The sequence below is a fragment of the Capsicum annuum genome, chromosome 6 (assembly GCF_002878395.1).
Source record: "Capsicum annuum cultivar UCD-10X-F1 chromosome 6, UCD10Xv1.1, whole genome shotgun sequence".
Lineage (NCBI taxonomy): Eukaryota > Viridiplantae > Streptophyta > Magnoliopsida > Solanales > Solanaceae > Capsicum > Capsicum annuum.
This window is the reverse complement of record NC_061116.1, coordinates 188,866,136-188,882,255: the sequence shown is the minus strand read 5'-3', so window position 1 is coordinate 188,882,255 and position 16,120 is coordinate 188,866,136. Positions and strand designations below refer to the sequence as shown.

The window sequence follows — 16,120 nt, the reverse complement described above, 5'->3', positions numbered from 1 at the left end:
TGAAGGATGGAGTTTGAAGCACTGTAACAACCCGAAAAATATTGTGGAAAAAATGAAACGAAAAGGTTTGAAAAAACCTTCATCCCCAAAACCCTCAAAAATTCAAAAATCAGTGAAAAAGACAAATCAAGATGAAAAAGGTGAATGTAGTAAGATTTCAAGTCCTGTTTCATATGATTTTGAATCTGAAGAAGAGAAAGTGGAGGAGTTATGTTTATTTTGTATTTTCTTGAAAACATGTTCATAGATGTATTTTCTATATACAATTTATTATGTATTTATTTATTTTTTCTGTTTCTTTATTAGTTGAAATTTTAGTATATGTTGTGTTGTTAAGATATGAAATTGTAGCTCCTAATTATATGTATTTGTGATATTTTAGTTTCTTAAGGTTGTTAAGATATGAAATTGTAGCCCCTAATTATATCTATTTTTGTGAAATTTGTAATTTGTATATACTTGTTGTATTCATAAAATACATATCTATATGTTAATTGTAATTAGTTGTATTCTGTAAATACATAAATCTCACTCGTTTGACATGTAAAATATAGATATTTTTTTTGTTTTGTTTATTGTTAATGTATGTGGTTGATGTCAACTTGTATTTTTTATTAATTTGATTTAGACAAAGTCATGTACTTTGAATGTTTTTTCGACCTAGTTATGTATAAATAAAGTACATATGACTTTTGTTTTTTAGATTTTAATTTAGGAATAATGTAAATTTAAGTTGTATTTCATAAATACATGTATATCACTGTTTTGATATATAATTGTATTTTTATGGTGTATAAATTTTGCGTGATTAGATATACATGGCAAGAGTATTGCCAAAATTTGCTCCACATATAGGATGTCATACTGTCAATGACATTGAACATTGCATTAAGTCAACTTTAACGAAGAATCAGTATAATATCTTTTGTAATAATAGCATATTTGCTGTCTTCATGAAGAAAAAGAGTTCTGTGGTTCAAGCGCAGTTTGGAAGATGTATTATGTCACTTGAGACTAAGGAAAGCACTGCAAATGTCATAGTAATTCATGCGAAGGGCACAAATCTTCATTTCAGTCTTAGAGAGTTTGTTGTGGTTACTGGTTTGAATCGTGTTTCAAACAAGGACGATTTTGTGTTTGATGAGGATCTTCCGAATAGACTTATTGAAGACTATTTTGGTGGTGCCAAGTATATTCAAAAAAGAGAATTATTTGCTGCTTTTTCTGAAAAATTATGGGAAAAAGACAACGATGAAGATGCCGTGAAGTTTGCTAATCTCTATTTTATTCATGCATTTTTGTTGTTTGCTGTTGATACTGTCATTATTCCATGTCTACATTTTGATTTAGTTGAGAGTGGTCGCTACAGTGATTATCCTTGGGGGTCTGTTGTGTTTGAGGAATTAGCAAAGAGCTTGAATAGAAAGTTGAAATCGAAAGGCAAGTTGTATATGCTACATGGAATGCCTCTGGCCATTCAAATTTGGTTGTATGAGTGTTGCTCCACTGTTCCTCGTAATGTTGCTTCAAGGGTGGACAATCAAATTCCCCGTCTTTTGAATTGGAAAACAAAAGCTCCCCGTCCACGATACGAATCTCTTATGAAAAGCATGTTTAATGAAGCAGATGTCAAGGTCAGTTACCTTTATATCTTTTTTGCTTTATGTTATTATTTGTAAATGCGTTTAATGATTATGCATATGTTTATGGGTACTCCTAGACAATCATGGTCTGATGAGGTAAGTGTTCTGCTAATAAGTGTAAAGGTTTTATATTTGGAATGAAACTTTATTCATTGTTACATATGTATATTCTCAAATACATATGTACTTATTTGTTATAAGTATATTTCTATATACATATGTACTTATTTGTTATATATGTACTTATATATACATATGTAGTGTTACCTGCTAGGACTTTTAATTTCATTATTTACTTTTAAGTATATTTTTTTTGTCATAATGCAGCATATTGATGTATGCTTCTACTATCTGCGAAAGAAATCTAAGTATGATTCGAATACTTCATACAAGTACAACACTGTAGACTGTAATTTCATGAATATTATAAATAGTGTGCTAGCTGTGTATAGAATTGATGATGATTCTCTTGATGCTGGTGGAAAGAAATACCATTTGAATGAGTACATAAATGGATTCCGCATGCATGCTACAGTTCCTTGGCATACGGTTGATCATATTTTCATTCCTATCAACGTTAAGGCTAAACATCACTGGGTTCTTGCGGTTATATCTTTTAATGATAGATGCATTTATGTATATGATTCTCTGTCGTCTGCTGGTCATGATACTGGGGTACTTGCTGAAGTTGAAAAGTTAGCTGAGGTTATACCTATATGTCTCGTTGCAGGTAAAATTTACGAGAATAAGGGTATTGATATTGCTACTCATCCAAATTACAAATCCTATGACAAGATGGATATATTTGATGTTTATGTGGTGGAGGATTTGCCTCAACAACCAAGTGGCAGTTTGTAAGTATTCATATACATATCAATTGTATATATATATATATATATATATATATATATATATATATATTATTTTTATATAACAGATTCTTATTTCTTTATATATGTATTTGCAGGGATTGTGGTTTATATATGGTGACATATGCCGAGTGTCTCACCTTTGGAGATATTGTTTCACCTGTTGATTTTGATCCAGATCTGATTCGTACGAGATATGCTTCTATTTTGTGGAATTATGATTTGAAGAAAGAAGAAGAGAATGCACAAAGTGATGATGAAGCGCCAATGAGACCTCCTCGTGAAATTGGTTTAACAGAAGACACTGAAGTTCATGAAATTTGATGTTTATTTTTATTTTGCTGTAGTTTACATTATTTAACATCAGTTGGAAAAACACGTAGTTGAATATTTCTTATTTTAAATCAGTAACTTTTAAGTTAATGAAATTTGATGTTTTGTTGGTTGTTATGCTACAGTTTAATATTGGCTATATATATATATTTGTGTTCTACATATATTTCTTATTTTCACTCAGTAGCTTTTAATGTACAAATATATACTATTGGTTCTTGATTGTTATGTTACAGTTAATAGTGGTTCTACGTATATATTTGTGTTCTACATATATATTTAATTTTTTGTATTTATTTAGGAATAATTCATATCATCAATCCTTTATATATATATATGAATAATAAGTAAACTTATTATTAATTTTTATAAATGTTCATACGTACTTAAAAAGTATAATATGCATTTTCCAGATTTATGTTATCTTAACGTATCTTACATATAATATCACCAATTTAACAATTACAATTACAATAATATAGAAAATATTTATCAAAATTGAAAATCACATATATTTTTCATAAATGAAAAAAATCTTCAGTTGTTTATTCACTTAATACGTCAATCAAGTTATCATTTGTTGTATTTCCTACATGAACGCCTATTGTGACCTTTTAAACCACATGAACTACGACAATTTTTGCTCTTCTTTCCAAACATATCTCGTCTGGATTTTCCACGGTCCTTCTTCGGAGGTCTTCCAGGGGGTCGCTTGTATTTCGGCGGCAGAACAATCTCATCCATAATTTTCTTTGGAATCACCCAATCATCTTTGTGTGGTAGTGGATAAATTGAAAGATCATATGTTCTCAGGACGTTTTTTGGCTTGTATAGATCAGAGCAATATGGCCCCTTCTTGAAATTCTTGCTATCAAGAACTGTACAAGCATGAACACACGATATCTCATCCAATTGAAATGCATTGCAAGAACATTTTTTTTCATTAAGACAAACAATAAAATGTTTCTCCTTGTCGTGGACTGTATAGATGTACTCTGATGCAGGTATAACCTAAAATTATTAAAAAAAAAACTAATTATTAAAAAAAAAATCATCTCAATGTATGTATATTGCAAGTCAGCAAAATATGTATTTCTTTACTGCATATGTATTTGTTTTACAGAATATATTTTTCTTATTTTATTATATGAAAAAGAAATATAGTTCATATAAAAAATGAAAATACTATTACATATATAAAAATGATTACAAAAATTCATCATACCTTCATACGTGTACACTCCGCTTCATTCTGTTGAAGAATTTCTTGAAATTTACCAATAAGATCCGTAAAAGTATACAACGCCTGTTGTCTGTTTTCACAGTTCCATCTTCCAAACATCAATCTAACTTCCTCCAGAAAATTATATATTGGTAGTTCTCTAGTTGAAACCAGCGCAACATTAATGGACTCGGCAATGTTTGAAGTCAAAGTCCATCCTCTATGAAAGGATCCATACGATCTAGCCCACTTATCGTAACCTGCCAATTCCAAGTAATTCTTCACTCTAGCATCAACTGCCTCCACTTTCTCCATTAACATGTGAAATTCACTCTTCAAATATGATTTTGCCATAGTATAGAAGACATCTGATAATGCATCATGTGATTTTTGAAAAAAAAATTTCACATTTCCCCATAGATGTCACATACATGCATAATGTGGTACCTCATAATACACGTCACTGACAACTTTTATGATGCTTGCATTACGATCAGAAATGACATTCATATCTTTTCTTTCACCGTGTGCTTCCTTCAAATTCTCAAAAAACCACCTCCAAGATGCATCATTTTCAGAGTCCAGTACACCATAAGCCAAAGGAAATATATGTCCTGCATATTGGAAAAAAAATAAAGCTTAAATATTTTTTTTTAAAAGTATTATAATGCATATGTATATTATAAATACATACATAAACATTGAAACGTATGTGAAGTGAAATACTTAAATTCCAGTGCACAAATAGAACTATCAAATATGTAAATTATGCACATGTATATTATAAATACATACATTCACCTGGACACATTTTGTGAAGTAAACTACTTCCAGTGCACAATCAAAACTCTGCTGCACATGTATATTTTCAAATACAACTGACACTGATCATAAAACATATATCATTTATATATTATAAATACATACACTGGAACACATTTTGTGAAGCAAACTACTTCTAGTGCGCAAACAAAACTCTATTGCACATGTATATTTTCAAATACAACTGACACTGATCACATAAACATAACTCATATATGTATATTATAAATACATTCAGCTGAAATATATTTGTAGTCAAATACTTATCACATATATCTTACTAGCTCCATCCATGGTACACGCAGCTACGAAACTGCCAGTATAAAGTCCCCTGAGATGACTTGCATCAACTACTATGACAGGTCTACAATGATCAAACCCTTGGATGAATGAAATTAGTGCTATAAATATATATAAAAACTCATTGTCTTCATTTTTTTTCATTCTTATATGTGAACCTGGATAACTTGTGTTCAACACATGTATGTATGCAGGTAGTTTTTCGTACGATGCTGATGGTTTTCCTCTTAAATCTTCAAGTGCTTGTTCCTTAGCTCGCCAACACATAATATATGTTAAATCCATACCCATGTCTTCCTTCATGTCACTTTTGATATCGGATGGACTGTATTTCCTCTTGTGGCATTTAAACTTTGGTTTGACTATACCACCAATCAACTTAGTAGTACCATGCAATTTAGGATAAATCTTATCTTTGATTGGACAGGTATGTTCAGGTAAAAATTCTCTTACATAAAACAATGTAGATTCGCCGATAGCAGATGCACAGAATAAAAATTCACATTTTTTGAATCTGCACAACAATGTATAACTGCAAACAAAAACAAAGACATATGCTCAAATACAATTACCACATATTTAAAAAAATATTAAGATTCACAATAAACTTACCATGTTTTACTAGATCTTGCAGATAGTGATTGAAACTTCTCTCAAATTGTATAATCTTTCATTACCGATTTTAATACACTTTTCGAGATATAAACTTGATCAACCTCAATATGTTTGTGATGTGGGTCTAAGATAATAACTCTAGTTGTATCCATTTCAAATGCATCCAAACATTCATTTGAAGCAGAAATAGTTAACGCTCTTTCAGTACTTGTATTTACCAAGCTACTATCAGTGACAGACATCTTCATAGGTTCGCCAATACTCAACGATGAACATATCAATGTGCCAAAATTTTCCTTCTCAAAAATACTTACATACAAAGGCAAAATACTAATATCCTTCAATTCCTTTTTCTGCATAATATAGACCTTCAAACCCATGTCACTACGTATACGTATTTGCCCTGCACTATCTGTTAGTTGATATTCGATTTGAATACACTTGTACGTCAAATCAACATCAATGTGAGTAGCCAGTACTGTGTAAAGTTGGTCATACGTAGAGTTTATGCTCAACAATATTGCATCACTGGTGTAATCTTCATATTGTTGTTCATATGTCCATCTACCAGAGTGTTTAATAAGAACAGCTATACTTCCCATTGTCAATCTCTAGAAATTTCAAAACAATAAAAATATTAATAACTATGATATAAGTACTATAACACCAACTACGACTAAAATTAATATACGATTTAAAATTTTTTCAAACCAACGACTGCTTAAAAAAAAATAGGTATTTCTTCAGTAAATTTAGCATTATATTTTACTTAAACGACAAATAAAAAATTAATTTGTTGATAAATACCTGTATTTGCACCTTCGTATTTTTGATATTTTCTTCAAGACGTTATTCGATCAGCATAACAAAAAAAAATGAAGAAAAACGTTTTTCAATTTGAATGAATATTTTTGGATTTGAATTGCAAAGCTGAATATGGTAATCGTTTTTGAATTTGAATTTGAAGATGTAATTTAATGTTTGTGGTAACAATAGAGTTTTAAAAGGTTAATAAATCTATCAAATTAAGTGTTCCTTGATTTAAGGAACCATCTTTTACCATATTAAAATTAAACCGATTGGAGATATATTAGGAACACAATCTTTAATTGTATATGTATTTAACTAGCAACAGTTTACTCAAATACAAAATACATACTGCTGTTTTTTGTAATTTTTAAAAAGTTGTTATAAAACTTACAATTAAGGCTCTATAGTTGCTATTTCTTAAATTTTTCCTTATTTTAATGACATCATACATATATGTCTTTTAATTCGATTCAGTATCAGGAACAACCTCAAGCTGGTGGCCCATCCCAAGAAGCTGCTGCTGAGCCCGTAGAGACTGGAGCCAAGCCTGGAAGGGCGAACCAAGGAACTCAGACTGTGGAGCAGCAACCTGTGATCCATTCAGTTAACCACATGTTCTTTTTACTCATGAAAATAGTGCCTTTAAAGCAAACTAAGAGCAGGGAAGGAACTATGGCCGGCATAAGCTCACCAATTAGGATGCGTGACTGACACATCTTTTTTTTTTTTCAAATGATCTGGGCATTTTCCTTTGGGTTGGAGGGCTTCCACTAGGGAAAGGCACCTAGGTCCTTCAATTTTAGGTGTGTATAAGTAGATATTTTGACTTATATAAGTTGAAAGTAGACACACGAGTTCCATGTTACAATTCCTTGAGATACAATCGAATTGATTTATATTATGTCACGTAGGAGTGTGTGTCTGTGTTTAACTTTATACAAGTTTAAATACCTACTTGTTTATACTCAAAGTTGAAAAGTGTAAATATCAATTGAGACCAAGTTAAAGAAGATGTTTATATATCATGCCTTGTTTTATTAAGGTGGGTAGTTAGATTTTACAGACGAATTTTAAACCTGTTGTTTTCTTGGTAATTTCATTGGTCTTTGGTATCAATATATAGAGATTTTCACATCTTATATTTTACTTTAATAGTAAGGAATATTATTTTTCTTAGAGTGCATTGATTGGAGAAATTGAAATGCTTGGAGGTCAGTAAAACAATACATACAATATTCCAATGAACTGATGATTTTGGATGAAATATTTTGTCCTGGTACAACCTTTTTTCCTGCTAATCCTATACTTATTTTTTGTAGGTACTACTTTATTTCCTTGAAATTGTAAGTTAGAAATGTTTAGCTAAATTTTGGAGGTCTTTTTTTTTTTTTTTTTTACGACACTTTTTAGTCTCTTAACAGCCCAGTACTTCTTTGATGGGCTCTGTTCGAAATCCATTGTAGTTACACATTTGCCTCGTGAATTACGCTCCTGAACTTGCAGTCCAAGTAGCTTGACTTTGTCCTGCTCAACCTGAATTCTTTAGACTTCACTGTCCTTATTCAAGTCTCTAGCTTCTTGTTAATTTCATTGTGTTTCGTCAATCAATACTGTGTCATTTGCAGATAGAAAACACCATGACACCTCCCCTTACATATACCGCATCCGTTCATCCATCATTAAGGCAAATAAAAACGAACTAAGAGTTGATTCTTGGTGCAACTCCATCACAATTGAAAAGTGTTAAGAGTCTCCTCGCACTATCCTCACCCAGGTCTTGGCTCTATCATACATGTCCTTGATCTCCCTAATGTATTGAATAGGTACACCTCTTCCAAATTGTTGTTGTAAGAAAAGTCCTCCTTTCCATTATCCTTGCAATTTTACCTTGTTCTTCGTAAATTTTAAATTTACTACTTGCCAATATTGTCTTGATTTTGATTAAACTCGTCAAACTATAAACACCTTTTCAAATACCAGCACAGCGTCATTTTAACTCAATCTATTGGGTTCTTTGAAGGGTTGAAGCCACCAAGGGATCTATCATGAACTCTAAAGTACACAACCTTAAGGTTTATGTACTCTTTTTTTTTTTGATATATTTGAAACTTCCTATGCTACCAAAGTGGACTATTCAAAAGAAGGTTGCTACTGATTTTTGTAACAAAGCATTTTGTTTGTTTACTTCTTGCGAAATCACCTCCATGCTGGTTTCAATTCCAAGTTTCAGATGGAGGCAGTTTGTCTTAACAGTGGACCAGCGTTTGATGACTGTGAAGAATATGAGTATGGAGAAGACTGTTCTGTGGTGGAACATGATAATGAAGTGTATGAAAAAGATTCAAAGAAAGAGTCTCCACATACCACATTCGGTCTGAAATTTGGGTCTTCCGATGAAGCATATGATTTTTATAACATGTATGGAAAGGAACGAGGATTTGGTATTAGAGCGAGCAACTCCTGGTTTAGATCAAAAAGGAAAGAAAGGTATAGAGCGAAACTTGGCTAGAAACAAGAACTGCTTGTCCTGCAATGCTAGTAATTAAGCTTGTGGACTCAACAAGATGGAGACTTTTTGAAGTTGAGCTTCAGCATAATCATACAGTAAGCCCAGAGATCAGATGGTTCTATAAGTCGGACAAGAAAATGATTCTTGCTTCCAGAAAGCAGCAGGAATTGACACCAGTAACAGAAGTACATATCATTAAGTTATACCGCACATCTACTGATGCTGCATGTAGTGGATCTCAAGAAGTCAAAGAAAAAGACAGTAGGCTTCCTGTTGATACCACAAAGCATTTGGAGCTTAAAGAGGGAGATGCGCATGCACTGTACAATTATTTTTGTCATATGAAGTTGACAAATCCAAACTTCTTTTATCTGATGGATCTTGATGATGAAGGATGCCTGAGAAATGTGTTCTGGGCTGACGCTAGGTCTACTTCTCTGATGCAGTTGCAATTGATACAACAAGCTTGAGAAACAAATATTAAATTCCTCTAATTTCTTTTATTGGGTTAAACAAGCATGCACAACCTGTTTTGCTGGAATGTGGTTTTTCTTGGACATGATTCAGTAGAGTACTTTATTTGGATGTTGAAATCATGGCAAGCATGTAAGGTTGGGGAGGCATCCACAAGTTATTCTAACTGATCAGTCAAAACCATTGCAAATGGCAGTTTCTTGTAAGGTTTTCCCTCAAGCTTGTCATTGTTATAGTTTGTCATGGATCGTGCAGCTCGGTCAAAGTTCTTGGGGTTAGATGAGAAGTCAGCATAAACTCAAGGACAATAAATGGCTTCAATCATCGTATGAAGATTGTGAAAAATGGGTACCAGTTGACTTAAAAGATATGTTGTTCATGGGAATCATGCCAAAAAAAGAAAACGAGAGTTTGGATTCATTTTTTGATGGTTATGTACATAAACACACATCATTCAAAGAATTTCTTGACAAGTATGACCTAGCCCTGCAAAGGAAGTACCTGAAAGAAGCAATGGCTGATGTGGAGTCGAGAAGTTCAAGCTTTGAACTGAAAACCAAATGCAAGTTTGAGCAGGTATTCACAAAGGAAGTTCAAGGCTACTTTATGCAGACACGCATTAAATGTACTGAATTATAATGGCGCAGAAGATATCCCATCACAATACATCCCACCATGTTGGGATAAAGATTACAAACGCAAGATTCTAGTAGATTCTGGCCTGTGAATAATCCTGATTCCTGTGGAACTATCTAATCATCTGCATAAATGTGTCATGCGAGTTGTTGAAGAAGGGGCACAATCCGAAGAGCGTTACAAGACTCTACTCACAGAATTAGAAGCTCTACTGAACAAACTTTTCCTTGTAGATGACAATTTAATCTCACTGTAAAATTTGACAGAGAACACTCAATTCAGAATGATAGTGCATCTTTTGTACAGAAAAATATCACATGCCTCGACATTGACCTGCCCCTTTATAGTTTGTATTCATATCCTAGAATGTAATTGTGGCAGCCTTTACAGGATATTTTGGTTTATGTTTCCTTAATAAAAAAAGGATGAATAATTCAGGTCAGTCTGTTTTCTGTCATGTGTGCCATTAATCAACATTCATGACATATCTTCTATGAAGAAAACAACACACAGTTATTCAGTCCCTTAAAAGGACAGTTCTTTTTGAGTCAAATGATCTGCTTTAGGATTGAAGTTGAAGGTGAAAGATACATGCTTTCACACATTTCTTCTGTCTCCTTATCATTTCTAACATGTAAATTGAACAATGCAATGCAAGCAAAAGTTCCTAATCATCATGGTCATGGAGATATGGAATAGCGTTTTACAAGTTTGCTTATCCATCATTTGATGCTCAAATAACTACATTAACGATAACATATCCAATTCAGCATATGAACGATATGCAAACATTTGCAGATTGTTGAGAAAGCAGCTTCTAGCAATAAAATGAGATAAACTCACCAAGTTTTCGAATTCAAACACCACTTAAGTTGAAGCCTTCCATGGCCTCATATATATAACATATAAACATAAAGTAAGCAACAAAAACAAATTTCAGCATAGACTGCAAATTAAAATATTGTCAAGATATATTTCAACACAGATATCAAGCCAAGAATCTATAGTGAGTTATTTGACCCCTTTATTTTTCTCACAGGGGCCAAAATGATAAATAATCTACATTCTCAAGCCAAGAGTTTTAGCTTGCCTATAAGCTTAAGAACATCACGCGAATAATACATATCAGGATGAAATCCATGCCAAAACACACATCCAAGCTTTACCCCAAGATGAACGAAGATCAAGAAATTGCAAAATAAGTGGACTCCAATGAAAAATTTTGGGAGGAAGACGTGATGCTGATCCAGTAATCCTCACTTCAAACAAGTTGGAAGTGTAAGCCCATGACAAACGAAAGCAAAAATAACATAAACTATCACAAGGAGGAGGAATATCAGAGCCACCCTGCAAAAATCAAACAACTTTACATGGAGTGGTGACAAAATTAAACAACAAAATTGAAAACCAAATACTTGAACTTGGCGGGTCCTTAAATGTAATCAAGCTAATAAACAACCATCAAGAACAAAATAAGAAAGTATCGTGAGAGCTTAAGTACAGTATAAAACTAAGAGATCTTCTCTTTACATAGGGTTCTGTTGTTAGAATTACTGCACAAATATCACTATTAAAGAACAGTTCAGCATAAGGAGAAGATAAATCCAAGTTCCAAACATGTAGCAAAAGGATGGGAGACATGAAAAATTATGATGAGCCGCTCTTGTTTAATTGCAACGCGAAAGAATAATTTTTTCAGATTCCGTGGTCAACTTAGAAGTAACAGGAAGATAAAACATCGTGAAACTTATTATAAGGAAAAGGAATAACCATATCAAAGAAATCCATGGGAAAGCTTCATCCAGATCAATCTATCATCTATCATCCTCACAATTTAGACTTCCTAAAGTCATGAAAAAGATATAAATTATTGATATTCACATTTAAAATTCTCTAGATCGATACTGGAAGATGTGCCATCCGTTTGTAAACCATTTTGTGTAGGATAGATCGATAGAGATATTCACATATAAGACCTATACGGGCGATATAGGATAGAATAGATCGATAGAGATATTCACATATAAGACCTATACGGGCGATATAGGATAGAATAGATCGATAGAGATATTCACATATAAGACCTATCCGTTTAAAGCTATACGGGATCTTCACATGTAAAAGCCTAACCATTTGAAGTAGAGTTCAAATTCTACCCAACAAAAGACATTGAACAATTATGAATTCATCCAACTCTTGAAAGAACAATGCCCGCCGCCCCAATAAAAAACAAAACAACCAAAGAGCTTTTCGCCAAGTAAAGGGAGCAACATACGTGAGTTTGACATTTCTCCACCATACAGTGCTTCTGAAACGGCGAGCCTGCTTTCTGAAGCGGAAAGTGTTTCCTTGCATAGTAGCTGTTTTATCGACCAGCAGTTCCAGACGATCACCTCTCTCTAGAACTTTATCGATATTCTCAATCATGACGTTGCGCACCTGTTACATGGCGCATCCATTCTCAGACTTCTTAATGAATGACAAAATATAATGTCACGTGACTTCATCAAACATTTATAATGGAATGACTATAGATGATCTCAAGGGAGAGTGTTGCATCAGATACCATGAATTATTAAGTCTAAACACTAATTATATTTATGCCTGTTGATGAGGTAATTGAACAAAATTTGGTCATGGATTGAGTGGCAGGCGCCAGCCAACCACATTGAAAGGTACATGCCTCTTCAGATTGAGAAAAAGGTGGATTTTGCATGAGCCATCATCTAGCACATAAGCTCTATAAATGACATTGGGAACTGACCTGACTCATTTCACCCTTTAGCCTGTTTATTCTGTCTGCATTTGGATCACTGGAATAATATTCCATTTGCTGGCTAAGAACCCTTGAAAATTCGTCATTCATGCCATAAGCTTGTGCAGACAGAACTGCTCGGCCGTAGGTCCTTACAAATCTTTGGTGAATTTCTTCAAGAAATGCGAAAGGGATTCTTCCTGAAAAGGAGTTTAGTATATAGTAAAATATCCACAATATATGACAATCTTCAGACCCCAACTTGTTAGGGACTGAGGCAAAGTAGTTGTTGTTGTAGTATATGACAATCTTCCTAGGCAACATATCAGAAATGTAAAATGAAATTTGTCGTGTTATGAAAGAGTTAAACCAATAGTAAAACATTTGAAGTAAATTAACAGGGGAAATCTGCATAGAACTAATTTCTTCTTCTGGACAAATAACCAAAGTATAGTTACACGGTGTACTAGAAGATGCAAAACCAAGAAAGAAATGCCAAAGTAAAAGATATTAAAAGGGGACAAATAGATGTCATAAAACAGCACAAAATATAAATAAATATATATCAAGAAAAGCAAAATTACCAATGTTAAATGTTACAGGATGTTATTCAGTGATATTGTGAAATGGCCTTGTAACTAAAGATCATAAGGTTGCTTAGAAGACAACACTTACCCTGCAATCTGTTTCTATGATTTATAAAATGGCTATAATCCCAAGTCCCTTTGAGTCCCTGTGAGCTTAATATACCCTTTCACCCACTCACTGAAGTATAGTCATCTTAAGACAACTGCAAGAATTTTGTGCTAACTCAGCTACATGTGAACAAGGCACATCTTTGTACAGAAAACAGTAGAATGACCGTGGATTTAAAGGGACTATCTAACTTGGCCCAATTCGCTGCTGCTAGATCGTATGCCAACAAGATCATTGCTATTTTTTGTGTTCAAATTTGAAAGATATTTGGACAGGTTAGATGCAATGACAATCAAGTACTAATGGGTAAAACAAAAGTTTTGGAGTCCCCACTTTCCCAAATAACATAGGTTGCAGATTCTAGTAAGCATGGCGTCTTATAAATGTAATTCTGCATATATAAGTAAAATTAGGAAAAACCCTACAAGTCAGTGTAGAAGTATCTCATTCTCTTCTCCTACCTATTAAGGGAATAGTGATTAATCTGTGCTGGGGAAAACAACTTTCTATCTCCATTCCCTGTTGTTAACCATACAGACATGTTGACCCTAATATAACGTCGAAAAGAATGCCACATATGTCATAAACTTTAAATTAAGTTCCATATTAGGAAATTTGCAGGAACGACAAACAGAATTTCTCCACAGGCTACAAGAACCTGAACTGATAAGACACTTTTTCTATTAGAGAAATTTTAAGGGCATAGTGAAAGAACTCAGGTCAACAACGTGAAAATTGATACTTCCAAATGAAGGTTCTCCTACTGTTGTTGCTCAACAACAATGTTTCCTAACACTCTAAAGTGTTTTCTGACATTGTATGGCTATATCAATCAACCTACCAACTACCATCTTCAATTACAAATAAGTTGTGGTCTGTTTTGTGAATTCTATATCCATTCCACTCAACGGAAGCCCATTTCAATCTAATATTGGGAAAAAGTCCATATTTCTGACACTATAAGTAAAGTGAATAAATATAAGCGCTTCAACTCTGCACTACAATCATAAATGACGTGACATAAAACATGAAACTGAGACCTATTTTAATCAGCTAATCATAATTCCAACTTCACATATCAAACACTACACAAACACTTTAAAATCCAAGAGAATTATATGTCAAAATGTGTCTAGATTAATATTATCCATCTACATACTTCAGAAACAACCGCTCTACCCTCACAAGGTAGGAGTAAGGTTGCTTAGACACCACCCTTCTCAAACCCTACTTATGGAATTACAATAGGTATATTGTTGTCGTTGTTGTCTAGATATATCTAGATTAATTGTAAAGATACATAACATATAAGACGCATCGTCATCAACATGAATTAAGAAACATTCTAACATGTAATTACATTACACAAAAGGGTAAGGGGGCTTACTTCCAGCACTATCATCCGCCATACAAAGGACAGTAAGTCCATCCGTCCGTTTAACATGGAAAATATACCGATCCTGGGAGTATGACACGTTTGAATCATTATTCCCTGGTATTTTCTCCAGAATCTGCCTTGCAATCGTACTCGCATTCGTTGTTGTCCCGCTGTGCTCTGCCAACACCACCGATCCCCTCGCTACCAACGCGTACAGTATCGTCATTTCTCTCTTCCTCTACGCCTTTCTTCCTCTGAATATATACCCACACACAATTAAGCAATAATCCCTAGATTCACAAAACTATTTCACAACATGTATATGTATAGTTGATTATGCATATCCTATTTCAAAATCTAGATCCACCTCCGAGTCCACATACATGTTTGCATCACAATATAAAAAATCACATGTATCGGTATACATCAGCACTCACTAATTTCATATTCTCGATCTACCTCTGAATCTATACATGTATATTTGTATCAAAATTTACAAAAAATGTGTACACATACACATATATATAGCACTCAATAATTTCAAATTCTAAATCCTCCTCAAATCTATCTACATATAATATATGTATATATATTAGCACGCACAAATTTCAAATTTTGTATCCGCCTTTATGATAATATAATTATGAGTAACATGGAGAAGAAGGAGAGGGCGTTTACCTTTTTGTTGGGAGGAAGAAGGCGATGATGAAAGCGGGATCTGAGGCGTTAGATTGACCCACGCTTTCACTTTTTTTGAGCTGTCAACTAACTTTAATGGTACCCACCAATCCCATTATGGTTTCTTTATTTGAATTTAAAATTTGACAATCATGTATTTTGGATAATATTATTTATTTTTTTCCATTTTTATTTATTTACTATTACAACAATAATATAATTAATAAAATTAGTATAGGTACCCGTACGATGCGCGAAATTATTTTAAAAAATATTGAGTAAGAAAATATTAACTTGTTTATTTTGAAATTAAAAAATTAGTCAATTTTTGCTATATCACATTAACTATTTCAAAAATCACTGAAATATTAAAACAATTA

At 33.1% G+C, this 16,120-nt stretch overlaps 2 protein-coding genes across 3 annotated transcripts; both read right to left on the bottom strand.

Annotated features, from left to right (window-relative positions):
• Positions 1-3,418: 3,418 nt before the first annotated feature.
• Positions 3,419-4,421, bottom strand: LOC124899572. The gene is made up of 2 exons (XM_047414483.1): positions 4,071-4,421; positions 3,419-3,856 (listed from the first exon to the last, which is right to left on the bottom strand). The coding sequence occupies exons 1-2, from the start codon at positions 4,419-4,421 to the stop codon at positions 3,419-3,421; spliced, it is 789 nt and encodes a 262-aa protein (XP_047270439.1).
• Positions 4,422-11,150: 6,729 nt separating this feature from the next.
• Positions 11,151-15,888, bottom strand: LOC107872818 (vesicle-associated membrane protein 711). Of its 2 annotated transcripts, none has more exons than XR_007056539.1 (5): positions 15,741-15,876; positions 15,072-15,316; positions 12,998-13,188; positions 12,318-12,672; positions 11,151-12,263 (listed from the first exon to the last, which is right to left on the bottom strand). XR_007056539.1 is itself a non-coding variant. In XM_016719434.2 (5 exons), exons 2-5 carry the CDS (start codon positions 15,286-15,288, stop codon positions 11,490-11,492), a joined length of 663 nt encoding a protein of 220 aa, XP_016574920.1. In that variant the 5' UTR covers positions 15,289-15,316; positions 15,741-15,888; the 3' UTR covers positions 11,151-11,489. The 2 variants fall into 2 exon arrangements, 1 of the variants encoding a protein (XP_016574920.1); XM_016719434.2 differs by having other exon boundaries at positions 11,151-11,580; positions 12,509-12,672; positions 15,741-15,888.
• Positions 15,889-16,120: the final 232 nt, after the last annotated feature.

What these genes read in the sequence shown, in the direction of transcription:
- LOC124899572 (XM_047414483.1), bottom strand. Translation starts at nt 4,421, where the DNA reads ATGGCAAAATCATATTTGAAGAGTGAATTTCACATGTTAATGGAGAAA. An exon ending in CGGAGTGTACACGTATGAAG is followed by an intron (nt 3,857 to 4,070) that starts GTATGATGAATT and finishes TAATAATTTTAG; the next exon opens with GTTATACCTGCATCAGAGTA.
- LOC107872818 (XM_016719434.2), bottom strand. Translation starts at nt 15,288, where the DNA reads ATGACGATACTGTACGCGTTGGTAGCGAGGGGATCGGTGGTGTTGGCA. An exon ending in TAAAGGGTGAAATGAGTCAG is followed by an intron (nt 12,673 to 12,997) that starts GTCAGTTCCCAA and finishes GCCATGTAACAG; the next exon opens with GTGCGCAACGTCATGATTGA. An exon ending in TGGAGAAATGTCAAACTCAC is followed by an intron (nt 11,581 to 12,508) that starts GTATGTTGCTCC and finishes TGATTTTTGCAG; the next exon opens with GGTGGCTCTGATATTCCTCC.